The following is a 27,852-nucleotide window of genomic DNA, read 5'->3' as shown; positions in this document are numbered from 1 at the left end:
TCAGTCGCCACTTCGCCACATGATCCGGCCATCGCGTGACCCCAATTCTAAGCTGCAGGAAGAACCGGGCAGAAAGCCTGCAAGAGCTTCCTAGGAGCAAGGGAAAGCGTGTGGCCCTTCCTCCCACCCCGACCCTCTAGTCTCCTAAAAACTTGCCATGGCCTCTCCGAGGCTGGAAACTTTCTGTTGCCCCAACCGGGACGTATCCACGAAGCTTGTGGTGTCTTTCAAGCCGGAGGTCTTTTGCGGGGTCTGCCTTGGCAGCGCATCTGCCGGGATTCTCTTGAGTGCCCTGCAGCTCCTCCCGAAGAAGGGCCGGGGCTCCCGGGCGACTGCCAAGGCTTCCTCCTCCACCACCATCCTCCTCCTCATCTCCGCCTGTGACATGCTGGGCTCTCTTGGTAAGAAGGTCACTTCTGGTGAGATGGGCCGCTATGTACATTTGTTAATTAAATGGGGAGGTTTGGGGAAAACCTCTGCACCAAAGGGCAGAGAGAGAGAGAGAGAGAGAGACGGAGGGGCTGGGAAAAAGGGAGACTCCTTTTCCAGCTGCCAAAAGACATTTTAATATAAGATTAAGGTAGAAGGTGATGGAGAAACAAATAAAGTATTAAGTAACCTTGACAAGGCACATCAATGGTTTGGAACCCAATAGAGTTTCACTAGCATTGCAGTCTGGTTTCTGCTTTGTAACAAGCCCAGTGGTTTTAAGTGGACTTACTTCTAGGTCAGGAAAAAATGAAATTTCAGATGTTTTAAGACTGAATCTCTCCCCACCCCTTCATTAACTTTAATGTATCCAGAGAGATTGAAAAGGATCATCATGGCATTCCATATAGACTGAACAAGCTAAGTTGGCTACAGTTAGGTTACTGGGAAAGCTGTAAGAAATGACATTATTCTGCTAGCAGTTGGGTTATGGAACTAGTACACCAAGTAATATTTGAAATATGAAATATTAATAGGGAATTTTTAAAGCAGGAGGTTGGACTATAAGACCTACAAGGTCCCTTCCAACTCTGATATTCATAATATATGTTATCAGAAGACAACAGTACCAGTACATTAGCTCCTCTGACATAAAGAAAAACAATAGGCAAAAAAAAGTTAACAGTTGAAATTTATTCTTGGACTTTCTGATATTATTATATGTTATTTCAAAGCAAGGTATGGTTTGTGATTTGTATTTGTGACTTGGATTGCAGTTGCTGTTGCTATCAGTTCATTTTAGCTTTATATAAAATAAGCCAGCTGTTCTGTTGCCTAATTGGTTTGTCTACTAGCATGTAAGCATTCTTGATCTCCTTTCCACAGACTTAATACTCAAGACTCATAATTTGATATATTTGAAGCCAGATAGAAAAGCCTTCAATGACCAGAATTGTCCTTAAACTTGCTGTTCTAAATACACATAGAAAGAAATATATTTGGATGTGATGGGAATTGCAGCTACTGCAGCTCGAGTTGGTATGCACTATAACAGAAAGTCATTTTTTAAAAGATAAATTACTGTTAGGCAGACAAAATAGTAATGAATATTTCACAGTTTAACCCATAATTTCCAATGAAAGACTGATTAATGTGTTAAGGTAGAATATGAAGGAAATTGAAGCTACTGCTTTATTTTTTTCCAAACATGTTTATTTAAATACAGTTTTTGCTTTTCTGCTATTTGTAATACAGTTTGCTAAAAAAATCCCATTTAAAAAGTCTATTTTCCTCTTTCCTCATGAAAGATATTCATGAAAGCAGAATGGGAGGGAGGGAAAGAGAGAGAGAGAGAGAGAGAGAGAGAGAGGGAGGGAGGGAGGGAGGGAGGGAGAGAGCGCTTTTATTGACCTATTTATTTTCACTGCCAAATTTCCTCTGAAGAATTTGGCTAAAACCATTTAGTTTTTGATCCCTTACATGTCTCAGTTCATGAATGAAATCCATCCTTTCAGATCTTCACATGACCATAGTGAAAATTTGAAAGCTCGGTCTGCAGGCAAGCATATGATTTTTCCCAATCCTTCTCCCACAACGCAACCATAGAAACCAATCCCCATTATCCAGTCAGTGGTTCTTGCAGTATGCAGTCTTACTGTGACAAAGGTCACTGAGAATGCAGATTATTCATCCTTCTTTCCAGAAAACGGCTATAATTGACTAGAGAGCAGACAGGAGATTCTTATATTGCTGGTCTTTTCCTTATTGGCCAGGAGGGCAGCTGTGGACCAGAAGATGGAAGGTGGAAGTGTATATATGCGAGAGGGAGTAAATCAGTAGTACTTCTAATCCTGATTCATACCAAAGATGTACCGTTTCTACATTTTCTATCCCCAATACATATAGAGAAGCAAAGTTGCCAGTCACCCTCCCTTTAACTGTCAGGCCAGAGCTTCAGAAGAAAAAAACACTCCCATTGCAATATAATATATCTTTACTGAAAGATAAAAACAAAAACAAAGGGCATGGGTGTCATCAATCCTGTCTAACCTCATATAAGATGAGAGATGAGAAAAAGTAGATAAAAAGAACGTTTCTCAGTTCTTAAGGCCATATTCTGAGTTACAGTGGTGGGTTTCCATTTTTTTTTACTACCGGTTTGCTCGTGGGCGCTCAGGCTCGTGTACGTGCAGAAGCATACAGGTGGGTGGGCGGAACCTCCCGCAACTGCCACTACCAGCTCGCCTGATCTGGGCCGAATTGAGAGCAACCCAGCTCTGCTGAGTTACATGGGAAATAAACTTTGGAAAGCAGAGCAGCAGAATCAAATCCTTGTCCATCATCAACCTTACTTCTTGATAGCTTCTGCTTGCAATGTTGTTGGCTGTTTGCATTTGAGGAGAGAAAGGGGACAGAGAAGATGTTGAAATAAAAGCAACAAAAATATTTGGAACATATATTTTAGAAAATGTTTTCCCCTTTCAAAGGTCCTTGAAAGCAGGCACCAAACATAAAATGGTTTTACAATGACTAGCAACATAGATGGGATATAATACTAGTTCTAAAAATGGGCAATTTTGAATGGGAGATTCAAAATAATTCAGAATAGAACAGCTTCAAGTTATAAAAGGGAAAAACAATTGACCATAGAAAGCTGAAGTCAAATTTTCTTTCTAATACTTTGGGAAAGTATGAAACAACATGAATTTTAAAGTGGTCAGAGTCATACCTTATTAATATAGATTTATTCTCTTCCTTATAGGTATAATCTTCCGATCTATCATCTGGTTAGGATTCCCAGACTTTGTGGCAAATATATCTTTAGCGAATCAAACTAATATATGGCCTGCTACATTCTGTGTTGGAAGTGCGGTAGGTATAAATGAAATAAATGAAACTGCTACTAGGTTGCATTGATACCTCTCTCCTTTGAAAAGGTCAGGATAAATTACTTGGGGTGTGTTCTCATTCTTTCTCACCCAGGGGAATATTGGAAATAAATTATTCAAAGATAACAGGGATTCTGTCTACCTATTTGTACAGGAAAAGAAAGGATCATATTTGATATGGGGACACAATAAGTAGATTAATAAAATACCAAGCTTAAAGGGCCTGATCAGCCCTTTGGTTGTAGAGAAAAAAATAACTGGAATGCTCTATGCAAACTAAACTGGAAATTGCCCACAATACTGTTGCAACTTACATTCCTCCAGGCCATGGACAGTGACTTGGAATGTTGGTGATTGCTCCATTCCAAGCCTTCCTCGGGTACTGGTCATGTGATCCCAAACAGAGCATTATATGGCGTGCTCTGCTTAAGCTACTAGTCCAGAAACATACATCCCCACCTATGACAGTTGTTGATAAAAAGATTATAAAGCATTCTAGAAGATGTGTTTCTCATGCTTTTGTTTCCTATTTTATATTGGTAAATGATTCAGTGTATGAGCTTTTAGTCGAATGGAATAAGTATGTGACATCTCATGAACTGTTCACTTTTTTTAGTGTTGGTTTATGTGCAAAGGCATGCAAGAGTCAAATCCATATATGTCACAACGAGAGAGAGAGAGAGAGAGAGAGAGAGAGGGAGAGAGAGAGATAATAAATATCTTTTATAATAAATGTGAAAATAGTGTTAGACTGGTTTGATAGAAAATTCTTCTCCATATATTGTAAAAATGAGAAAATGAAACAAAGAAGAATATGTATAAGATGATAGAATGAAAAATTGAAAACCTGAAATTAGAAAAAAGAAATACCAATATGAAGCTGTAAAAGTGTAATTGTGATTTTAATGTTTGGAAAATGTCAAATAAACAACAGTTTTTTAAAAAAAAAACCTCTTCTCCAACCACAATCAGAACTGATCAGTAACTACTTTATTTCCTGAAGCCATAGAATTTCTCCCAATGCAGCTCCTAAGTATTCTGAACTGAAGTTCTACAGTGTTTCTTATTATGAGATTTAAAAACTTTTCAGGAAGCTCATAGTCAGCTCATGGGTTATAGAACTTGGTAAACACATTGTTATACTAGTTTTCATAATTTTTTTTATTTATGCTAGTAATAACAAATGTGTGACTTTTGCAAAAATACATTTTTATATAAATAAAAAACAGGTTATAGTCTAAAGCAGCAAATTCTATGCCCATTTATTTAGTAATAATTATCTTGAATGTACTTAACTTCTGCTCTTCATTTGATTTTTTTGTTAATGTTTTTAGAATTGCATTTGCTTTCAACAACTGGGTTTTTTAAAGCTGAATTTCATTTATTTTTTTGAATACATACATACATACATACATACATACATACATACATACATACATACATGTTGTGGCCTGGCAGGAGCCGTTGGCCACCAGGTGGCGGCAGAGCATTGGATCAGAGGGAGTGTTCAGGGAAACACTTGGGAGTTGTTGCAGGATGCACCCCGTCGAAGGGTTACTCGACGGAAGGAACAACTGAGTACTGACAGGAGATGATTGCGAGCAGCTGTTGCTCATTGGGATCCTCTCCTGAGTATAAAGAGACTGCTGGTGCCACGCCCCGGTTGCAGAAGTCAACGTTCCATTCCCGTTCTAGTGATTGTTCTTGTTCACGTTCACAAACTGAGAGAAGCCAACTTGGATAAGTGGTTTGAGATAAGAGAAGCCGGATTTGCATTTTGGTGTGAGTTATAGGACTTTCTGCTGGAGCTATTATCTTTGTTTATTTGGACTTGCAGCCAACAAGAGCTTGGACTGATTAAAAGAAACCTTTTTAGTTACGTGGCTTTTGGCTTTCATTTCTGGATGGAGAAGGGGGGTTCAGAACACATACATACCGTGACCCGACAAATGCGCGAACGACAAAAGCGCGCCGACAAAACCGCGGCGCTAAAACCGCGATGTCAAAAGCGGGCCAACAACAGCGCGCTGACAACAGCGCGCTGACAGAAACGCGATTTAAGTTAAGGTAAGGTTTAGGGTTAGGTTTAGGGTTAGGTTTAGGGTTAGGTTTAGGGTTACGGTTACAGCGCGCTTCTGTTGGCGCGCTGTTGTCGGCGCGCTTCAGCGCTCATTCATCGGCGCGGTTTTGTCACCGCGGTTTAGTCAGGCGCGCTTTTGTCGTTTGCGCATTTGTGGTGGAACCCATACATACATACATACGACAAAAGTAACAAGTAAAAATAAACAATTGAAGGAATTGAAGTGGAAGTGAAATACAAATAAAGTTTCAGATCATTGAAATATGCTGTGAAAATTCAGTCCCCATGAGCAAAAATGCTAGATTTGTAAACACTATTAAGAACTGATAAATGATCTAAACAAAATGTGTGAATTCTGTACAGAAAAATGGAATTTAGTTTGATTGAAAACTTATATTCTAATTTCCATTCAATTTTCATGAGGAATATGTGCAATCAAGTTTAATGTATTTAATAATTTTGTCATGAAGCACAGTCACTAGTCCTGAGTACTCAAGTTATGAGAACTGCTCTTAGTTTTGACTTCTCACCATGTTTAAATATCTTTTTAAATATCTTACCGTTCTTTTGGAGTAAAAAAGAAAGAATTCTGTAGTTGAATAGATTGTACATTTGGATTTTGCAGGATTTAGGATTTGATTATAAAGATTGCAGATTCAAAGCACCTGTCTGTATCTCTTTAAAGTAGCTGTGTGTTTTCCTATATTCACATGGCTATGGGTGAGATCAGTGGTATAATTCTGGGAAAAGATGCAGCTATGGTAAAGACTTGTATTCATGCTCTGGCATGATCTAAAACATTTTTCCTCCAAATTATTTGAATTTGAAGTGCTGAACAAACATTACATATATCTGAATTTAGGAAAAACATGCTACTCATGGATAGGTGGAAATTACTTGACCCAATTGTCTTTGGTGTTCTGTGTAGTACACTGAACATAGCTGGACATAACATTTCAGACTTACAGGTAACAATATTTCAATAATCCTATTCTAAGTATCTTAAGATTTTCTTTTTGTTTCTCAGATGTGGATTCAACTTTTGTACAGTGCTGTCTTTTGGTGGCTGTTTTGCTATGCCGTGGATTCGTACTTGGTAGTTAGAAGATCAGCAGGAGTAAGGTATCGCAAATGAACATTACATTTTAAACATGGGATATTTTCAGGATGGCATATTTTCATAATTAGGTGCATATTTAGATAGCTTTATCTTCATGGATGAATATGGATAATGGTTTGCTTAATAATTAATATGAGAGCCAATTTGGCGTAGTGGTTAAGGCATCAAGCTAGAAACAAGGTGACTGTGAGTTCAAGTCCTGTCTTAGGCACAGAGCCTGTGACCTGGGATCAGTGACTTTCTTTCAGCCCCAGAAAGAAGGCAAAGTCACCTATTTCTGAAAAACTTGTAAAATAAAATTCAAGGATTTCTCCAAGCAATATCTGAGAATTGAACACAATTGAGCAGAAGAAAAAATATATTTCTTTGCTACTTAATATTTGCTATCAACATTCAATTGGCTTTTATTCTGTTTATATTTGCTGCAGAATGTGTATTTTCATATTGGTATTTTCTATTGTTATATTGTATTGCTTTTCAAAACCTTATCTTTGTATTCTTTTTCACCATCAGTTCAACTTGCCTTGAAATATGAAAGTACTCATGTAATTTTAACAGTTGACATTCATATCTTTTTCTGTACAATATCCTTCTAGCACTATTGTGTTGTACCATATGATGACATGGGGCTTGGCAATTTTGCTGTGTGTGGAGGGAGTTGCTATGCTCTACTATCCTTCAGTTTCTAGGTAAGCCTAACATTGCCTGAATTTTAAATCATTTCAATAATTTGTTTAAATTAAAGGATACCCAAGGATATTTGTTAGATCCCTATTTATTAAAAGGAGGGACATATAATCATTTGAAAGCCAGCTTCACTGCCATGGTATATAATGGAACCCAACCTTTGTTATGTTATTCAGTCTTGAGGAGATACTTTTCCAAAGTTAGGAACTTGTCAGTGTCTATAGACAGCATGGTAATTTGCATGCTGGAGAAAAATTAAGAAAGCATACACATGTCAAAAAGAATTAAAATACCTGATTTATTATTTACTTGAGTAAGTTTTGGGGTTTAATGACCATTATAAGGAAAATCCTGCAGGACAAGCTCTTGTCACAATACAGTGCTAAGGTGGATATTGACAGGAGTCATTTTAGGGGAACCTAAATGCATGCAAATGTTTGGCTCTTCCTCCAACTACTAGTTTTTGTTTTAACTGCAAACATCAATTTTTCCATAAAATTTTAATCTCACAAAGGAACTCTAGTTTTAGGAGGCCTGTGGGAGATAGGGAATTGTTAAAGCAGTGAAATGTGAAATTTGTGTATGAAAGAAGTAACATCCTTTTTGTTTGCTGATTTTTTTTTGTTCTCAAATTCTCAAATGGGCCATGTAACCAACAACCTGCTGTATTTGTATAACCGATTAAACCATTAAGAAACATATCATTATGGAATTGCAACTGATCCTATGTCTACTTGCTGTGAAATGAGCAAGGAGGACATGAGAGAAAAGAGGAAGGTGAAGTAGAGGAAAGGGTATAAGAGAGAATGAGTAATCTCACAAGTTTGGGATGTTGTCTTGCTCACCTCTTTAGCACAATACAAGCAAAATTGTTGCAACCTTCAACTTCTGCTTTTATATTTTACTAGCTCTCTGCCCCTGATCACATTTAAAGATATTTTATCTGAATAACTTAAATGCCTTTAGTTCTCCAAATACAAATTATGGAATCATTTCTCTCTTTTCCACATAGAGCATTAGAATAGGTTCATACTTAGCCTTTTTGGTGTCAATCAGGTTAGTATTGATTTCTTGCATTAAGATGTTTTTCAACTGCATTTCAATCCCTTTTCTTATTTTTCTATAAATTGGATCAATTAAGTTGCCTCCTGAAAGCTTCCACTTTCATAGGATTTCTCCATACAATCATTCTTTGTTTCAAAAATTGTCAGTTACTGTACTATCACAACCAGTTAAATACTATATATTTGTTCACACAAATATAGCCTTCTGACCAGCTAGCAGTCAATGCTGCCATGGTGAAGATGCCGATTCAATATATTTCTAGTTGCATTGTAAGCAAACCACAAGAAATTTTCCTTGATTAAGCAGGAAGCCTTTTCAACTTGGCAACAAATAAATCATAATTTTAATCTGTCCTATGTCCCTATTTTACAGTTGTGAAAATGGATTGGAGCATGCAATTCCTCATTATGTCACCACATATGTTCCACTGGTGCTTGTTTTGATGGCCAACCCAATTCTTTTCAGTAGAACTGTGGCTGCTGGTAAGATTCCAAATGGCAACTGGATTTTTAATAGGAAAAAATAAAGATTAATAGAGCAATTCTACTTACTAGAAAGTGGGGGCGGGGGCAGATCCATGACATATTGCCTTCTGCATTCAAAATGTGGCAGGCTTGCTCTTGCTAGGCAGGATCGGCTTCTTTATAGAATGATATAATGAACACACTTCATTTCTGCTTCTCAGTTGCATCTTTATTGAAGGGAAGACAAGGAATCTACACAGAGAATGAAAGGCGGCTGGGGACAGAGATTAAAAATCGCTTTTTCAAAATTATGCTGATCATCATTGTTTGGTAAGACTAAAAAATATTAAATGAAACTTTTCAAAGTCAGGCAAATCCATATGTTGGATTTTTGGCTGAACTATGTCTATTTTCTTGATCTGTAAGTGCTCCACTGTACCGTATTTTCACCCATATAACCCGCCCACGCAAATAACCCGCCCACGTGAATAACCTGCAGATTTTCAAGATCGTGTAAAATGTTTCCCGTATACCCCGCCCACTTATATAACCCGCAACGAGTAAGCCGTCGGCAAACATTACATTAGCGCTATTCCATCGGACCTACCCATTAAAACCAATCGGAGGAGAAAGCCTGGGCGAGCTGGGGAGGGGTTGGAGGAACTCAACTCAAGGGAGAGATCTTGAAATTCAATAGAAAAAAAAATGCTTGGGTTTCGGGACGCCTTCGTGAAAACCCCACCCCTGGCTATGGGCGAAGCGACCAGGAAGAAGCAGGAGGTGAGAGGAAGCCCGGATTCTGCAGCCCCTCGCCTTCTCTGGGCTTGGAAGTCCGGCAGGAAGGGAAGGGGAGCAGGCGGCGGTGCGGCTGTGGCTCCGTTTTCACACACACACACACCCCTCCCTTCTTCTGCTTTGCTCTGTGAAAGGGCTTCACTGCCGAAGCATTTTGGTTTAAAAAAAAAAACACCGTCCCTTTCTCTCTCCAGTTAACAGGGCCAACCCAAGTGGTGCATTTTATCTGGGAGACGCCACGCAACGAGGGAATCTCCTTTTGGGGGGGTGAGACGCTGACAGAAAAAGGGCAAGCAGTGGCCGTGTGAGGCGGCCTTGAGAGCTCCAAACGACCTACCGTACTGGCTGGCGAGGTTAGTTCTCTAAAGGCCGTTGAAAGTTCCGGGGAAACCCCTTTTTTTGCCCTCGGAGCCCCCGGTGCTTCCTCAACCCCCCCACACTTTTTCCTCTTTGGTTCACCCCACCCCTGCCCTCAAGGGCCCGGGACTCTGGGAAAGTGTGCAGCTGGGGGGTTGGGGAGGAGAGAGCGTCTACCGTTCCTCACGGGAGGCACTTCGAGCCCCACCGTATCTGAGAGGCTCTTAGTCGTCGGTGTGGGAGAGGAGAGAAAGGTTAAAATGTTTTTGAAACATAAAAAGAATCCTTTGTGGGCAAACTTAAAGCTGCTGGGCTGCACGGGCTTGCTGTAAATTGAGGGCATGTTTTGCCTTTATTTATTTTGCCGCCTCCCCTTCCCTTCCTCGGAGGGGAACGCTTGGACCAAAAGGGACCCCCGCCTCGTTAAAGCCGCATCCGACGCTTCACCTACAAACGATCCCGATTCTCCCGCGTCCTTCCTTCCTTCCCTCCCTTCAATGTACCGTACTCTTCCTATAAAGAGAAGGGAAGCGTGAACAAACTCCGGGCAGGAGATGGGCTCGCATAGAGGTACCAGAAGTTTAACCGTTTCACCTAAGCCACAGCTCGTCCTCTCTTGGGACAGCCTTCCGCCGACATTAAAACGATGCGTGAACTTGCGAAAAACTGTGGCAGGCACGGAAGGGAGGGAGGGAGCGAAAAAAGAAGCGAGAAACGGATATTTTCTCCCTCTCGTGAAGGGGGTAGGATCTGTTGCTTTCCGGCTCGGGCTCCTTTTCTCCCTTTTCCTGCTTGGGTTTCGGGACGCCTTCGTGAAAACTCCACCCCTGGCTATGGGCGAAGCGACCAGGAAGAAGCAGGAGGTGGGAGGAAGCCCGGATTCTGCAGCCCCTCGCCTTCTCTGGGCTTGGAAGTCCGGCAGGAAGGGAAGGGGAGCAGGCGGCGGCGTGGCTGTGGCTCCGTTTTCACACACACACACACACCTCCCTTCTTCTGCTTTGCTCTGTGAAAGGGCTTCACTGCCGAAGCATTTTGGTTTACAAAAAAAAACACCGTCTCTTTCTCTCTCCAGTTAACAGGGCCAACCCAAGTGGTGCATTTTATCTGGGAGACCACACACACACACACACACACACAGACACACACATGACACGTGCGGCAGGAGGAGTGGCGTCCTCCGCGCTCTTGGCTGCCACAAACGCCACACAACGAGGGAATCCCCTTTTGGGGGGGTGAGGCGGGCGAGAGAGCATCTACCGTTCCTCACGGGAGGCACCGCCGTATCTGAGAGGCTCTTAGTCGCCGAGCGGAGAAAGCACCATTATACATACCGATCTGTTTTACATTCCGCAAGCTAAGATACCCTTCCAACTCTTGTTACTGTTTACTGTTTACTTTTATCTCCCTGCTTTGGAAAACAGGTTTGCTTGTTGCCTTTTTTTCAAAACTCGAAACTATTTCTTGGCCAGTCGGTTGGTTGACAGAACCAAAAGCATTGAAGTTCTTCACTTGGATCATTCTCATCCAGATCGACTTGGCTTTGGGGATCACGCAGCTTCTTGACCTATTTTGGACACCATGGCTACGTCGCCCCTTTCCGCCTGCGGCGTTGAGCCTCCAAGACCCCCCAAGAAAACCCGAAGCTGGGTTAAACCACCCAAAGACCCGCCCGCCTCATCTTCCCCTTGTTTACACCCGGAGAGCTGACTGCAGGGGAACCAGATCGGAATCCGTGCGGTTTCCTTGCGCCTAGCGCGCAGGCTCGCCTCTTGGGCATGCTCATTAATAGCGAAGAAGCCCCGCGCGCTGAAGAAGCGAGGCTGTGGGAAAGTTACTCGATGGCGCTAGCAATCTTTCAAACGAGCAGCTGGGATCGAGCGCGTTGAGGGGCCGCTTGAGCTACCGCGGATCGGGCAAGACGATCCGGCAACAGAGCCAGCCGCCTTCTATAGAAGAGGGAAGAGAAGTGACGGATCCCGCTCCCCTCCAAAAGACACACACGATCCGATCCTCGCTCCTCTCTGCTTCCCTCTCCTTCCAGAGGAGGGTACTCGGGTCTGCCGCTTGGCAGAGACGGGTCCTTTGCGGGCGTACCTCGGCCAGCTTGCAAGCCGTCCATGCAGCTTTGGCACCCGCGCAAACCCAAGGAGATTACAGCCGGCAATCCAGCCACAACCAACCTCCCCACCCTCGAAGAGAAGGAAGCTCGGGGGAAAGCGAGCCGCCTGCAGTTCTCTCACCCCTTCGCCCCTGTAAAGCATTTTGGTTTACAAAAAAAAACACCGTCCCTTTCTCTCTCCAGAGAAGGGAGAGAAACACCGTCCCTTTCCCCCGAGCTTCCTTCTCTTCGAGGGTGGGGAGGTTGGTTGTGGCTTCGGGTTTTCTTGGGGGGTCTTGGAGGCTCAACGCCGCAGGCGGAAAGGGGCGACGTAGCCATGGTGTCCAAAATAGGTCAAGAAGCTGCGTGATCCTCAAAGCCAAGTCGATCTGGATGAGAATGATCCAAGTGAAGAACTTCAATGCTTTTGGTTCTGTCAACCAACCGACTGGCCAAGAAATAGTTTCGAGTTTTGAAAAAAAGGCAACAAGCAAACCTGTTTCCCAAAGCAGGGAGATAAAAGTAAACAGTAAACAGTAACAAGAGTTGGAAGGGTATCTTAGCTTGCGGAATGTAAAACAGATCGGTATGTATAATGGTGCTTTCTCCGCTCGGCGACTAAGAGCCTCTCAGATACGGCGGTGCCTCCCGTGAGGAACGGTAGATGCTCTCTCGCCCGCCTCACCCCCCCCAAAAGGAGATTCCCTCGTTGCGTGGCGTTTGTGGCAGCCGAGAGCGCGGAGAACGCCGCTCCTCCTGCCGCACGTGTCGTGTGTGTGTCTGTGTGTGTGTGTGTGTGTGTGTGTGTGTGTGTGGTCTCCCAGATAAAATGCACCACTTGGGTTGGCCCTGTTAACTGGAGAGAGAAAGAGACGGTGTTTTTTTTTGTAAACCAAAATGCTTCGGCAGTGAAGCCCTTTCACAGAGCAAAGCAGAAGAAGGGAGGGGTGTGTGTGTGTGTGAAAACGGAGCCACAGCCGCGCCGCCGCCTGCTCCCCTTCCCTTCCTGCCGGACTTCCAAGCCCAGAGAAGGCGAGGGGCTGCAGAATCCGGGCTTCCTCCCACCTCCTGCTTCTTCTGGGGCTTTTGGCCATAGCCAGGGGTGGGGTTTTCACGAAGGCGTCCCGAAACCCAAGCAGGAAAAGGGAGAAAAGGAGCCCGAGCCGGAAAGCACCAGATCCTACCCCCTTCACGAGAGGGAGAAAATATCCGTTTCTCGCTTCTTTTTTCGCTCCCTCCCTCCCTTCCGTGCCTGCCACAGTTTTTCGCAAGTTCACGCATCGTTTTAATGTCGGCGGAAGGCTGTCCCAAGAGAGGACGAGCTGTGGCTTAGGTGAAACGGTTAAACTTCTGGTACCTCTACGCGAGCCCATCTCCTGCCCGGAGTTTGTTCACGCTTCCCTTCTCTTTATAGGAAGAGTACGGTACATTGAAGGGAGGGAAGGAAGGAAGGACGCGGGAGAATCGGGATCATTTGTAGGTGAAGCGTCGGATGCGGCTTTAACGAGGCGGGGGTCCCTTTTGCTCCGAGCGTTCCCCTCCGAGGAAGGGAAGGGGAGGCGGCAAAATAAATAAAGGCAAAACATGCCCTCAATTTACAGCAAGCCCGTGCAGCCCAGCAGCTTTAAGTTTGCCCACAAAGGATTCTTTTTATGTTTCAAAAACATTTTAACCTTTCTCTCCTCTCCCACACCGACGACTAAGAGCCTCTCAGATACGGTGGGGCTCGAAGTGCCTCCCGTGAGGAATGGTAGACGCTCTCTCCTCCCCAGCCCCCCAGCTGCACACTTTCCCAGAGTCCCGGGCCCTTGAGGGCGGGGGTGGGGTGAACCAAAGAGGAAAAAGTGTGGGGGGGGTTGAGGAAGCACCGGGGGCTCCGAGGGCGGAAAAAGGGGTTTCCCCGGAGCTTTCAACGGCCTTTAGAGAACTAGCCTTGCCAGCCAGTACGGTAGGTCGTTTGGAGCTCTCAAGGCCGCCTCACACGGCCACTGCTTGCCCTTTTTCTGTCAGCGTCTCACCCCCCCCCCAAAAGGAGATTCCCTCGTTGCGTGGCATCTCCCAGATAAAATGCACCACTTGGGTTGGCCCTGTTAACTGGAGAGAGAAAGGGACGGTGTTTTTTTTTTAAAACCAAAATGCTTCGGCAGTGAAGCCCTTTCACAGAGCAAAGCAGAAGAAGGGAGGGGTGTGTGTGTGTGTGAAAACGGAGCCACAGCCACGCCGCCGCCTGCTCCCCTTCCCTTCCTGCCGGACTTCCAAGCCCAGAGAAGGCGAGGGGCTGCAGAATCCGGGCTTCCTCTCACCTCCTGCTTCTTCCTGGTCGCTTTGCCCATAGCCAGGGGTGGGGTTTTCACGAAGGCGTCCCGAAACCCAAGCAGGAAAAGGGAGAAAAGGAGCCCGAGCCGCCGAGCCAGCCCACTGCCGCGAGGAAAGTGGTGGTCCCAAGCTCTCCCTTTACCGGTAGTTAATCTGTGTAAAATATTTTACGTATACCCCGCCCACTTTTATACCCCGCAGGGGGGGGCGCTGTGCATGTAAAAAACGCATATAACCCGCGGGTTATATGGGTGAAAATACGGTAATTGTAATGTAATATTCCTTTGTCTTTTCCTATTATAATGCAAAACTTTTTTTAATGTTGCCTTTGACAACAGTATTTATCTCTCTCATATGTGGTGGCACAGTTGTTAGAATGCAGTGGTTGAATGCCATATTGTTCACTTCCAGGAGTTTGATCCTCACTGACATGACTCAGCTTTCCATCCTTCTGAGGTTGGTAAAATGAGGATCCAGATTGTTGTTAGCAATATGCTGACTCTTTAAACTGCTTATAGAGGGCTGTAAAGCGCTATGAAGCGGTATATAAGTCTATGTGCTGTTGCTGTCTATTGATGTATTATTTATATATCATCCAAAGCAGATTTGATTTTTCATTCTTGGAATAAAATTTCCATAAGAGAAAAAAATACCAAATATAACTGGAAAGATCATTCTGGATACTACGGAACTCTATGAAATATTTGCTTTGAGACTGTTTATCCCACACATAATAACCAAAAGTTAATGGCAACAAATTTTGGCATTGTAGGATTTAAAAATAATAGGAGGGGATGGCCTGGAACATAAAGCAATAATATATTTGAAAAGATAGGAATTTTTGGAGCATTTATGTAACCTATCACTGGTTGACCCAGTGTTGGGTTTAGGTTCTTTTTGTATTTTTCTAACTGAGTCAATAATTAATTTGTCATGATTCCATGTACCTCCCTTGGCAGGATGAGGACTATTAGGTTGATATAAATGAGATAATAATGAAGCTGATGAATGAATCAGACTTAATGTCATCCAGAAATCATCCAGAAAGAATAAGTTTAGGAATCAAATTATGCCAGAGAGTAAAAGCAAAGGTGCTATACTTAACAGATATAGGGAAAGGGAAAGTCAAACTCTAGAGTAATGAGCTGAAAAGGAGATCTTGGGAAAGCTGATGGAAGATTAGTTTAAAAATCAAATTAGAAGAACATTGATAAATATGAATTAATTACCCGAGACGTTGGGAAAAACTAATGTATGATATAAAATGCATAATTATTATGTTGGGCATCTCAGGTTTTTTAGAATTTTAATTTTGTAAATAGCACTAAACAATCTATAGCTATAATGTATATACAAGGTGCAACTTTTAAGTTTTTTTAAAAAATCCCTCAAATTTGAAGAATTAAATAAAACTTTATAGTTATTTCCTCAAATAAATTGGTAATATGCAATCAACTAGGTTTTGATTTTTTAGCAATGACATAGATACCATATTCTCCATGACAACCTACCCCAAAATCAAATAAATATCTAAATCATTCCATCTCTCAGCTTTCTTCCCTTCAGTATAGTAGTACAAAATAGTCAGGAGGGCACTTTTTTTTTGTTCTACTATTAAGCAATTGAAGCTTAAAAATTATGGTGATTGACTTTAAAGAACCTACAGCAGATTTTGCAGTAGATGAGGAACATTTCTATCCACTCCTGCCTTTCTTGTTCTTTGAATGTACAGACCTCTGTCTGTTAACATGTCAGTAACACTGAAAATCATAACTGGGATACAGTAACCCAGTCTCAGCACTAAGCATTAATAAGGCAAACAAAACAAAACAAAATGGTCCTATACTTTTATGTATGGTGTGATGTGTGTGTATGTATACATACATATATTATATACACTATATGTGTGTATGCATACAGCTATGGATATGCAGATATAGATATAGAAATCTGAGAGCCAATTTGATCTAGTGGTTAAGGTACCAGGCTACAAAATGGGAGACTGTGTGTTCTAATCCTGCCATAGGTATGGGTGACCTTGGGCGAGTCATTCTCCCTCAGCCCAATCCATCTCACAGGGTTTTGTTGTGGAGTTTTAGAGATGTTTAGGGAAGTTGGAGGTCAAAAAGTGTCAAGATCAGGTGGGCAACTGTGTAATCAAAACTCCTTCCCCTTTTAACATGTGTTATGAATTTCACAAGTAAAAAAAGTGGAATTGTAATCACATAGTTGTACCCAATGTCTTGACTTTATCAACTCCCATTGATGTTCCTGTCATCATCTCTTTTTACAGAATTTTTTATCCACACACATTGTTGTTCAAAATTTGTGGTTTGGAACAAAACTGCATTTTCTGGCATGGGAAGCCATGTATTTTGATGACACCAATATTGGAATAAAGTGCTTCATATTCTATCAGGAAGAATCTCAATAGAACTCACTATTGAACGTCCCATAAGATATATCAGTGGTAATTAGGGATAATTGTGATTATATGGAGATCTCTTGCTTACCTCTTTTCCTCTTGTTTATGTCATTCTGCTTCACCTTTTGAGTAGATAAATGACATAAAACAATTATAGTTGAAAGCTTTTAATGACCAGACTGAGGGCTAAATTACTGCATACAGTGTATAATAGGCTTTCCCCACTTCCTAAACAGTAAATCCTAAGAAAATATAATCTACCAGACGAAATATGGTCTAATTGCTCTTTCTATTTCTATTGCTATGTAATAGCACAGCTTGATATAATACTAAGAAGTAAAAAAAATCATTCATTTTATAACTGTAGTTATAATAGTGCTCTAACTAAAAACATATTATTTAATAAGTTTTCTGTGCTTCTATCACTTTGAAGGGATTTTAACAAAATAATTATGCCTGTAGTCATACTAATATTTATTATCCCTGAAAGGAAAACAAGTAATGTTGATAGAAAATTGTTTTAATTTTGCTTTGAAAATTACAAATAATTATAAAGCATTCTGTCTTGTTTTTATCCATAACTTTTACATCCATAAAAGCTGGTCATCAAATATCATAAATGAGGGTCTTCTGTTCTACCTGGAAATGCAACCAAATATCAGTGGAAGCTCCTTGAAAAATATCAGAACTGCGGCACTGATCACATGGATTATAATGGTATGGGCTTTTCTAGCACGTTGGTTACAGGGAAACAGCCAGCATATTTAAGTACATTAATATGTACATATGGATATTTGCAAATAATAAATCAGAAGAATGACTTTTATCCAATGACTTTTTAAATCTTTTCTTACAAAGAAATGTATTACACTCATGAAAGATTGCGGGAGAAAAGAAAGAAAAAATGGAAAGATATCAGCATTTTGGATACTATTTAAAGGGAACAAATACAGAGATTTATAAAAACAAATGAAATACAAAGTTGACTTATTTGATCAAGGTTAAAATATATATAATGTTTTTTCTAGTAATTCTTAATTGGTTTTCTCAACTAGAACTGAATGACAAGGCTTTAAAATAGATAAGCTATGAGAAGAAGCATTTTGTTGCATTTTCAGAAAAAGTGATAAACTGGTGTTAGAAAGAAAAAAATTAAGAAGTTTTATCTGATTAAGAGTAAAATATAGACATAGTATGTGTTAAATTTGTGAAGGAGTTTCTGAGAGAGACAAAGAGAAAATGAAAACAAATCAACTTGTGAGTTATTTACTTAGAGGGATGTTTCTGATAGCTATTAATGTATTTTCTTGATTAGTTCCAAATTATGAGGCATTACAAATTTATTTATAAATTAAAAATATGGGAAGATTTTTTTTTGTATTTTTAGAGAAAAATTTAAGTGTGTTAAAAGTAAAGAAATATAAAATTGGTTAAGGTTAAAAAATGCAAGTTGTTCATTTTTGGTAACTTTTAATGAACTTTTGCTGATTAGGATTGAATGACAATTAGGATTTAATGTCAAAAATGTTATAATTTATTTATCAATGTTAAAAAGATCCTAAAGAGAGAAAAATAAAATTGTTACCAGAGGTAGTTCTTGATTTACAACCACAATCCCAAAATTCCTGTTGCTTATCAAGACGGTTGTGAGTTTTGCTCCATTTTACAATCTTTCTTGCCACAATTGTTAAGTGAATCACTGCAGTAGTTAAGTTAGTAACATGGTTATTAAGTGAATCTGGAGAGATACTTCTTATGATGGCATCAATGAGATATGAAACTGAAGATACTGCCACACCAGATCAATTTGTCCAAAATATTTAACTTACGCCACCACACAAAAAAATTTGGAGACACCCTGAAAGATATATATCTACTTTATGTAAATAGCAGGAACATAAAGAAAACAGAATTACTTAAGATACATTTTATTTTTGAATTTTGTTGTCTGCTTTTTTTAAATAGAGGTTGACTGTGTGATTTGAGGTCTGATTCTTTAGTCTGAAATAGGAGACAATAATAGCACAGAAAGCTGGGCTACTTTACTGTTTTAAATCCTCACTAAAAGTATGATAATCTGCACTTTGGCCCTCAAATCCCTTCCTCTGTTCTTTCCTTCTAGGGAGTGCTGAACCCCATGCAAGGCTTTCTTTTCACATTGGCTTTTTATGGCTGGACTGGTTGGAATCTGGACTTGCCGTGGCAAAAAAGCCCAATTCCATGGGATTCTCTGTCCACCTCAACTGCTGCTGGAAATGGCTATGCTTTGCCAAGCGGAAACTCGGTGAATTTCCATGACTCAAAGAAAACATCAACAGTGCCCATCCATCAGACAGATGAAACTTTAAGCATACTGTCTGAAGGAAATCTGGGCACCAGTGAGGGATTAATTAAGAATTCCCCTGTCTACCAAGGCTGGTAAACTTCAGGATTCACTCACATGTTCACTGGCATTTGACCTGCCTAAAATACTGTTAGCTTATTTATTCAATTACTAGATCAGTCCTGAGGAACAAATGGATACATGATCCACACCTTGAAAAAATGTTCCACTTAATGTTTACACAAGGTGACACATCAGTTTTTTAAATGGGACTTTCTAATCATTTATTTAAAAAAGCAAAACAAAAAATAAATGGTTGTTGAGGCAAATATGATACTAATAAATTCTGAGCATGTCAGAAGTATCAGTAAATTCTTTAATGTACTTTTATGTCTTCTGCAGCTTGCATTGCCAGCAAGACAATTTTAGTTAATAAAAGATATTAGGGAATCTTATAGTTCTAATGATTTACCTTAAAATTGAAAACTAAAAACATTCCACTGTAACCTAGTATATAATTTACAAAGCATTACATGGCTTACTATTATTGCCCCCTCTTGTTTGTTTGCTTTTCCTCAGTTGAAAGCATCCCACAATCTTAGTCATAGCTGCTTCTCTCTATTCTTCTTTCCTTCCTTAACAAGCAGAGATGTGATTGTGCTAGAAGAGGGATAGGGAACAATGGCCCTTTTATGACTTGTGGACTTCAACTCCCAGAATTCCTGCCAGCCAGCCAGCCATGCTCAGGAATTCTGGGAGTTGAAGTCCACAAGTCACAAAAGGGCGATCGTTCCCCACCCCTGTGCTAGAAGTTCCATCACTCCTCTGATGATGTTGACTCTTACACTGTTGTGAAAGTTAACTTTTGGAGTGGGGGGTGGAGTGCTTTGTATTTAGTAATCATTCCTGTGTCTTTCTAGATACATATTACCATCTTACTTACTGTGACTTTTGAATGATTTTTGTTAAAAGTAATGCATAAAAAAGGCATGTTAATGCAAGATGCAGTGATACAAATTATGCAGATTCATGAAAGATAACGTGGTATGCAAATTAGCAATCTCCAGTATCTAGATTTAGCATATGCCTTAAAGATTAATGCATTATTGTTAGCCATACGTTCCTTTGATCTGCTACATGAAACCAACAATAGATTTTGTTCAACAAATAAGTTAAAGGAAATTATAGTTTAGGAAGTTTGTAAACTAACAATTTAGTTTTTGACCTTTATTGTTATTTCTTACATAATACACTTTTTAAAAATAAAGAATCATCTAATTAGCATTTGTCTACACCTTCTGTCAATCTAAATTAGCCTTATATAGTAATGGTGTATTATCAGCTATATAGATAATATAAAATCCTTTTCATTGTTATGATAGGCATCAGTGCCTGTTGTCATAATGCATGCTTTATAACGCCCCGAAAGCATATGCATACTTTAAAATTTCACTCTGTTATGACATATTATAGTAGAACAAACAATTCATCTTTACTTTTGCAGAAAGGAAAGAATAGGAGTGTCTCGTATTAAGCAAAGGGATACTGAATATCCACTTAAGTGTTAAGATGGTTATACACAAACACAGCAATGTGCCATAACAATTATAGATCTCATTTAGGCCCAAAATGCCATTTATGACTTAGTTAAATTGATCTGATATACTAGGAATATAACAGTTAAAAAGGTAGAATCTTGCCCGGGGAGACATATTAGCTATATTCTCCTTCATGTATCAAGTATTTTGCTAATTATATTCTTATTGAAAATTTGTTATTTATTATTAACATTTATATCCCTCTATATGTTCAAAGCACTAGAAATCTATTTTGTTACGTCTCCCCAGGATAGCATCCAACTGTTTTTTTTTTTTTTACCTCATTGCAGAAATCAATTAAGAACATAGTTATGGAGATAGGAGACAGCCAGTCTGGGGTAGTGGTTAAAGCATCAACCTAGGAACTGCTAGACCATGAGTTCAACCCCAGTTGGGTGACCTTAGGCCAGATACTTTCCCTCAGCCCTAGGAAGGAGGCAATGGCAAATCACTTCTGAAAAACCTTGCCAATAAGGTGTTTTTTTTTTGGCATTTGTCTTTAAGAATCTGACATGATTGGAAGAAATGGAGTTAAGAGTCTGGCTTGTAGATGGTGAGGCTAGCTAGGTGAAGAAAAATCTGAGAAAGAACTGTTAGACCCTTCAGCTATTTGGCAATCAACCAAAAAATGAAAGATGTAACATTTAAATAACAAGGGAAACCAACAGTGCCTAGATGGTACATACAGTGAAAACTAATTATCAACTGTTTTCTAGACTTGACATGGGCATAATAGCTGGAATTGATAAAACAGTTAAAGTTGTAACCTTTTGATTCCAATTTTGTTACGTTAAATCTGATCATGCATGCAATATTATAGTGATTTTAAGTAAAAAAAGCAACAGCAGAATTTTAGAAATTATGCGTTACCACTATTTAAGCAGTAAAGTTTAATATAGCAACCTTTCCTGACCTTATGGTACTTTCAACCTCTTGGAAAAGTCCAAATCTTAAGAAAGTTACTATCAGACTGGCAAATCTGGTCAAAGAGCTGGAACTTCTAAGCAAAACAAGTACCAAAAATATTTGAAAGCTAGTTTGAAATTTATCAAGGCTGGTTTTTGGAGAATTAGGAAGCAGTAGTGGATAACAGATACAATACACAAGAAAACATTACAGCCCTAGATATATAAAACATATCTTTATAGTTAAACATCCAGGATTTCATTAGAGTTAAGTTGGAATTTTCAGATTTATCAAGGGCTTCTGCATTATGAACAAAACAAGCATCAGCTGTGGATATTAATATTGTATTCAAGACCGTTCTCCCACCCCAGAAAATCAATTGAAGTGATATTGTAATATTTGCTTGTTAAACCAAAGCAAATTTCTATCTGTTGTATTATATCTGGATTTAAGATAACCAATAATCACTCTGGGATCAAGAATTGAAAGTTTGTTTCACTGACTTTTTGTCAGAATTTGAAAAAATCATTAAAAAGCTACATGATATAATCTTATCCCATTTCTACTATAAAAGCGGGTCCAATTCAATAGTCATCAACGGGGGCATTCAAAAAGATTGAGAAAATGTGTAGAAGTCAACTTATTAGAATGGTGATGGAAATAACACCTTCACATCTATGTTTGTGATAATTTGTTTCTTTTTAATTAAGGAATATTTTCAGGCCACATTTTTACAAAAATAAAAGAAGCCTGGACTTTCACACAAACTGAAAGCCCAGTTACCTTTCATACCTGGGTAAATTACCAACATTGGGCAAAAGTGGTTTTTCTTTGGTAACTCATTACCCAATTACAACAAGAACATTTAAATAAGGACTTCCTGATCAGCAGTTTTGGGTAATGAAGGAGAAAGTTTGGGAAACACTGCTGAAATCTCATTTATTTGTTGGTGCATTAGAGAGGTTCAAAGAAGGAGGGAAAGAAAAAATAATGCAACATTAACTTTGATGGCTGAAAGTCACATTTCCAATCCCAAATAACATTGTAACAGCATTCAGCTGTTTTCCTGTCAATAGTAGGAAACTTACTTTTTCCACTGTGGTTTTTCCATCTATGCTAGGAGATGGAAAATGAGGCAAAACATCAAAGTTTGGGTTTTCAACATTTCAACTCTTATTGGGACTTTGTAAATTTGTATAATAAAAGTCTTGCTGTTAAGACTTTAAAGTGCATTCTACAATTTTCTCCTTTATAAAAATAACAGTTGTTGGTATTCTATATTTATCTGAACTTAATAAAAGTTCTCTCTCCTTTATTATGCTAGATACTGTTTCTAGTACAACTAAACTCTACATTTCAAGTATAACCCATTAATTTGTTTTATACTAAATAATGTGCACAAAACATTTAAATTAAGCTGTGGATTATAGGTTTGTTATGGTTCCTCCGTAACAACCTATTGCTTATGATTCTTCCTTCAACTTTGAGACAGAAAATATAGATGATGCACACTTTGAAAGTAATAACATTTTGCATTTCATGGAAACACAACATTACTTGGATAATTATTTAAGGCATCCTGACTTTTCTCAGGCTTCTGCACAAACCTGAAACAGAGATGCCACATCGTTAAGGAATCCACTCTTAATGGATTTTTTATAGGCTGAAAAAATGATGTATCTTTTTTTCAGCCTATAAAAAGTCAGGGTGCTTCAATGAACAACAGAGATATTGAAGTAAAACAAAGACTGAAGCATTTTTTCAAATAATTTTCAAAACATATCCAGGACTGGAAACATCTCCCTTACTTTACTCATTTGAATGCATTGATTACCATTTGCTCTTCTTTGCTTTATTTTAATGAGGGATAAACCACCACTACTCCAACTTCACAGAATGTTTCTTTTGGGTTGATGTGCATTCCTTTCTTCCTTTCTTTTTTCCACACTTCCTTGCTGAATAAGGTGCTTAAAAAATTCTAAACACTCCAGCTAAGATCTAATAAAAATAAATAAATAATGCCCAGAAACATAATCCTGTCACATACCAATGTTTTACTTTTTTAGTTTACTTTGTTTATGGGATACTCGAAATATCCCATTTACCTGTTATTTGGAGACTACAAGTACATAACATTTGAAGACTAAAACATTAAAAAAAAAATAACCTTTTTTAAAAAATGTTTTAGTCTTCAAATGTCTGTATAGAATGAAAAACATAATAAAATATATATATTAAAAAAAAATAACCTATCTATATTGGCAGCTATTTCTGAGGAAATTCCACAGTAGCTTTCTTTTTATCATAAACACTACTATTAAAAATTGTAAATTCCATTAAGGAACTTTGAATAATCCAACCATAATTTTAACTATGCAAAATCTATTCTATACATTTCTAGTCTTTAATTCTGAAAAGATGAGAAGGTTGATAGTGCCTCATAAAATGTCAGAAGTATTACTGTATATATGTAATGTATACTGTACTTAAAGAATTTTAGTGACTAAAACATACAATGTTTCCATATGTAGCACAAACAAAATTATACAATTCTGCAACATGAGTCCTTAGTAATATAAAAGTTTTAAAAACTGAAGACAAAAAGAAAATGCTGATAGTATATAAGGAATAACTCACACAAGATTGTTCTAATATCAAAATATAGCAATTTATTCAAGACACTGAATATGATCTCTTGATTTTCTTCTTGGAACAAATGAATTACAACATACAAGGTGATTTGTTGCAAAAATTGAGTGTGGTTTTTAGGTATGTGTATGTGTGTGCGTGCATGTAAGAGGGGATGGATATAGAGAGAAAATGGGCAAGGGGAGGTGTTTCAACTGAATTTATGAAACGCTGAAATGACAAGCAAGCCTGGCTTCAAGTCTGACACAGACAATAAAACTTCAGAAGCCAGAATTTAGACTATCAGTGAATCGCTGAAAATATAATTTGGAAAGGAAGGAAGGAAGGAAGGAAGAAAAGAAAAAATAGGGAAACAAGCTATAAAAATGAAAAAAAAAGTGCACATCACCTGGGACCAAGATTATAGTTTTGTTTTAAAATAAAAAATAAAAATGCAATCTCTTATATTAAGAAAAAATCTTTGTGGAATCCTAGGAATATTAGGCAGTTTGATTCCCCATACAGGAACCCTGTTTACCATATTAAAGATGTAGTATCCCATTAGTTCACATGTATCTCAATTAAGTCTAAATTCAAATAGAATATCCAGAATTTTATTCCAGAATTGGTTATGGAATAATATTTTATCATTTTAATATTACAATACAGGTAGTCCTCTACTTACAACCATTCATTCAGCAACCATTCAAAGTTACAACAGCACTGAAAAAAGTAACTTACAACCAGTCCGTGCACTTACAACTATCATAGCACCCCCACTTCGGCAACTGGCATGTAGGGTTGCAGTATCCTGGGGTCATGTGATTACCATTTGCAACCTTCTCAGCTGTCTCCTAACAAGCAACGTCAATGGGGAAAGATAGATACTTTTAATGGCCATGTGATTCACTTAACAACTACAATATTTCACTTAACTGTGGCAAAATGTTGTATTATTGGGCACAACCTACTTAACAATCATCTTGCTTCACAATGGAAATTCTAGTCCCAACTGTGATTGTAATTCGAGGACTATCTGTAGTTTATTTATTCTATTAATATGCCTCACTACCCAGTTATTGTTGATTTGAAGCCAGATTTAAAGTATTGTCTTAAGCAGTAATATTATGCATGTCTACTAAGAAGTGAATTTCTTTGAGTGCACTCAAGTCTAATATCTTGGGGTGAAATACTATTTGAAAAATAAAAATGATGAAATCGGTTCTGTCTATCAAACATCTCTACATAATTTGTAAATAGTATTTCATATAGAGTGAAATGTTAAGATTAATTCTTTCATAACTTCAAGTATGTCTATATTTGAAAGCAGAATCATGGTACACCAATGGTAATATTTTTTCCTTTAAAAAGTCATGATTTTTAAGAAAAAATTAATTCAAAGTAAGTTTTGAAGTTTATAATTCTGAAATTATGTTTTAATATTCTGTCAAGTAACAACATCGGATAATGAATTTATGCCATGGAATATTTTACTACTTGCATGATTAATTTAAACAATCTTTTTAAAAGAAGTATAGGCAAAACTGCCTTTCATGAAGATTAAAAAGATACTGCATCTTTAAATAGGGATTCATTTGAATTGTTCTTTTAAATGATGGAGTACAATCCAATCCACATATGTTAGATATTTTAAGTTTCTAAAATTGTGTTTTAACATAAAAATACTACGATCTTTATTTCTTATTCAAAAAATACATGGGGCTCTTTCTTTTTTTAAAAAGTAATCTTTCTTCTGTAAAAAGCTTTTCCAGCACCTAAAGCACTTAATACACAATTTTTTGAAAGTGCCCTTCAGATTTCAAGATCTGAAGCATGGAAACATTAAAGAAGTAGCAGAATCAAAGGATAAAGAAAAGAGAAAAGATGGGGGGAGGAGTGAAGAGAAGAAATGGAAAACAGAAGCCGTCACTAATGATGCCCATCTGCCCTTTGCATTAACTAGGCACAAATGGAAAGAACAGAGCAAAAAGTTGGTGAAGAGAAGATAGAAAGAAAAAAAAGGGAGAGAGAAAGAAAGAAAGAAAGAAAGAGAAAGAAAGAAAAAAAAACATTCAGTTTGAACCTATGCCTGTTATTGTCAAGGCTGTAACATTCCAGCTGATAAGAAAAAAATCACTGAACAAATAACAGTAGTCTAGAAAATACAAAGTGTTGGGATTACAAATTTGAGTGTATCATCAATACAAACTGGTTTTTGAACGTCCTTTGGGAGAGCAATTATAGTGTCCAAACTAGAAAGAAAAACAATGCAATACCATATGGAGAACTTTTTCCCATTTTGGTTTATCAAAGCATTTTGCTTCGTAGATTTTGTTTTCCTTTTAATTGTTATTGTTTTTGGCACAGCTTTTTGTCTTCTTTTTAGCAGCTGTCAAAATGAGGTTTCAGAGATCTGACCCCAGCAAACAGCAGGTTTAGCTGTTGATGGTCATCTTCTTGCTGCCTCCAAAGGCTGTAAGTTCATAGTGGAAAAATCCCCCCTCCCTAAGTGATTCTGTTTTAAAACCTTGGTGAAGGCTGGTGAACAAAACATTGCAAGCTCCTTTTGCCTGGGAGAAATGCATTATTTGTTTAGTTCTGCTTCTGTTTATTTCCCCCAGTTTTTGCCATTCCAGAGATGTTAAAAGTATGTTTGAAGAGTGCTTCCACCTCCACATTCAATGCTGGTCCATTTGCAGTTTCTTCTAAAATATTTATTTTCGCAGGTCTAGAACACACACCTGGAACACAGAAAAATTGGGCATCAGATAAACTCTTAAAAAAAAACTTTTATTGTTAAAAAAGAAAATGTTGGACATGGTGAAACTGTCTTGGCGGTTTCTCCGCCATACAGCAAATAACACAAATCTTTTCAATACATACAAGCAATGAGAATTCAATACACATTTCTACTTACTGATTACATATGCATGCTTAATCTCTTCTACAAGAATGCAATAACAATTATAATTATAATTACATAATATACTACCTGTATTGTCTTATGTCTCAATCTATGCATCTTTGTGCTTATTTGTTCGACTTCCCTTCCTTAAATCCAACCACTGATAAAATCTATCCCAAATCTCATAGTATTCTGTCTCTCCTTTATTTTTCAATTCTAGTGTCTGTCTATCATATTCTGCACAATCAAGTATTTTATTTATTATTTCCCTTTCTTTAGTTTATGTTTCCATTCTTCCATTGTTGGGCATAAACTATTCTCGCAGCTGTTATGATATGTAGTGTTAAATATGTTAACCCTTTGCTTAAATCCTCTTTAATAATTCCTAATAGGAATATTTCTGGTTTGGGTTCCATTCTCTGTCCAGTCATTTCTTCCAACCACCTTCTAATCTTTTGCCAATATTCTTTGGTTTTCTACATGACCACCACATGTGGTAGTAGGTGCCCGGTGTTTGGTCACATTTCCTCAAATAACCTCATAATAACTTTTGATAATTCAATTGTATACATTTCTATCAGGATAATAAACAAGAGCATACTTGCATTTTCATAAAATGTTCAGACTCACTCAGTTTTAAATCTTGAGTATTCCAAAGACTCAGATGAAAGAAAGGCTAGCTAAAGAATAAGGATTGCCTAAAATCAAATTCTTACTCAAATTTTTCAAGTGTGCAAAAACATACACTGAAAGCAAGAAATAGCTTCA

At 38.5% G+C, this 27,852-nt stretch overlaps 3 protein-coding genes across 6 annotated transcripts in view; 1 reads left to right on the top strand and 2 right to left on the bottom strand.

Annotated features, from left to right (window-relative positions):
* Positions 1-27,852, bottom strand: part of WWC3 (WWC family member 3) — a 1,020,491-nt gene that overhangs the window by 363,734 nt on the left and 628,905 nt on the right. The gene's annotated exons all lie outside the window — the stretch shown is intronic.
* On the top strand, positions 47-24,529 carry GPR143 (G protein-coupled receptor 143). Its single transcript, XM_014074751.2, has 8 exons — positions 47-401; positions 3,191-3,300; positions 6,425-6,519; positions 7,114-7,206; positions 8,642-8,751; positions 8,955-9,063; positions 17,324-17,441; positions 18,847-24,529. The coding sequence occupies exons 1-8, from the start codon at positions 158-160 to the stop codon at positions 19,144-19,146; spliced, it is 1,179 nt and encodes a 392-aa protein (XP_013930226.1). The 5' UTR covers positions 47-157; the 3' UTR covers positions 19,147-24,529.
* Positions 24,195-27,852, bottom strand: part of TBL1X (transducin beta like 1 X-linked) — a 184,716-nt gene continuing 181,058 nt past the window's right edge. For all 4 annotated transcript variants that reach the window (XM_087726395.1, XM_087726396.1, XM_087726394.1 and 1 more), the window contains one exon: positions 24,195-26,920. In XM_087726395.1, coding sequence (XP_087582521.1) covers positions 26,894-26,920 — 27 coding nt within the window. In that variant the 3' untranslated portion in view covers positions 24,195-26,893. The remainder of the gene's footprint in view (positions 26,921-27,852) is intronic.

Source organism: Thamnophis sirtalis, unplaced genomic scaffold (assembly GCF_051295495.1).
Source record: "Thamnophis sirtalis isolate CommonGarterSnake01/CBP01778 unplaced genomic scaffold, rThaSir2_p1.2 scaffold_12, whole genome shotgun sequence".
NCBI classification, from domain to species: Eukaryota; Metazoa; Chordata; class Lepidosauria; order Squamata; family Natricidae; genus Thamnophis; species Thamnophis sirtalis.
Note: the sequence above shows the minus strand (reverse complement) of the source record. Positions and strands in the feature narration are given on the sequence as shown.

Bases quoted from the DNA above. Each gene is read 5' to 3' on its own strand.
- GPR143 (XM_014074751.2), top strand. From the start codon at position 158: ATGGCCTCTCCGAGGCTGGAAACTTTCTGTTGCCCCAACCGGGACGTA. The intron at 6,520-7,113 runs GTATCGCAAATG...ATATCCTTCTAG, and splicing joins AGAAGATCAGCAGGAGTAAG to CACTATTGTGTTGTACCATA. The intron at 8,752-8,954 runs GTAAGATTCCAA...TCTGCTTCTCAG, and splicing joins CAGTAGAACTGTGGCTGCTG to TTGCATCTTTATTGAAGGGA.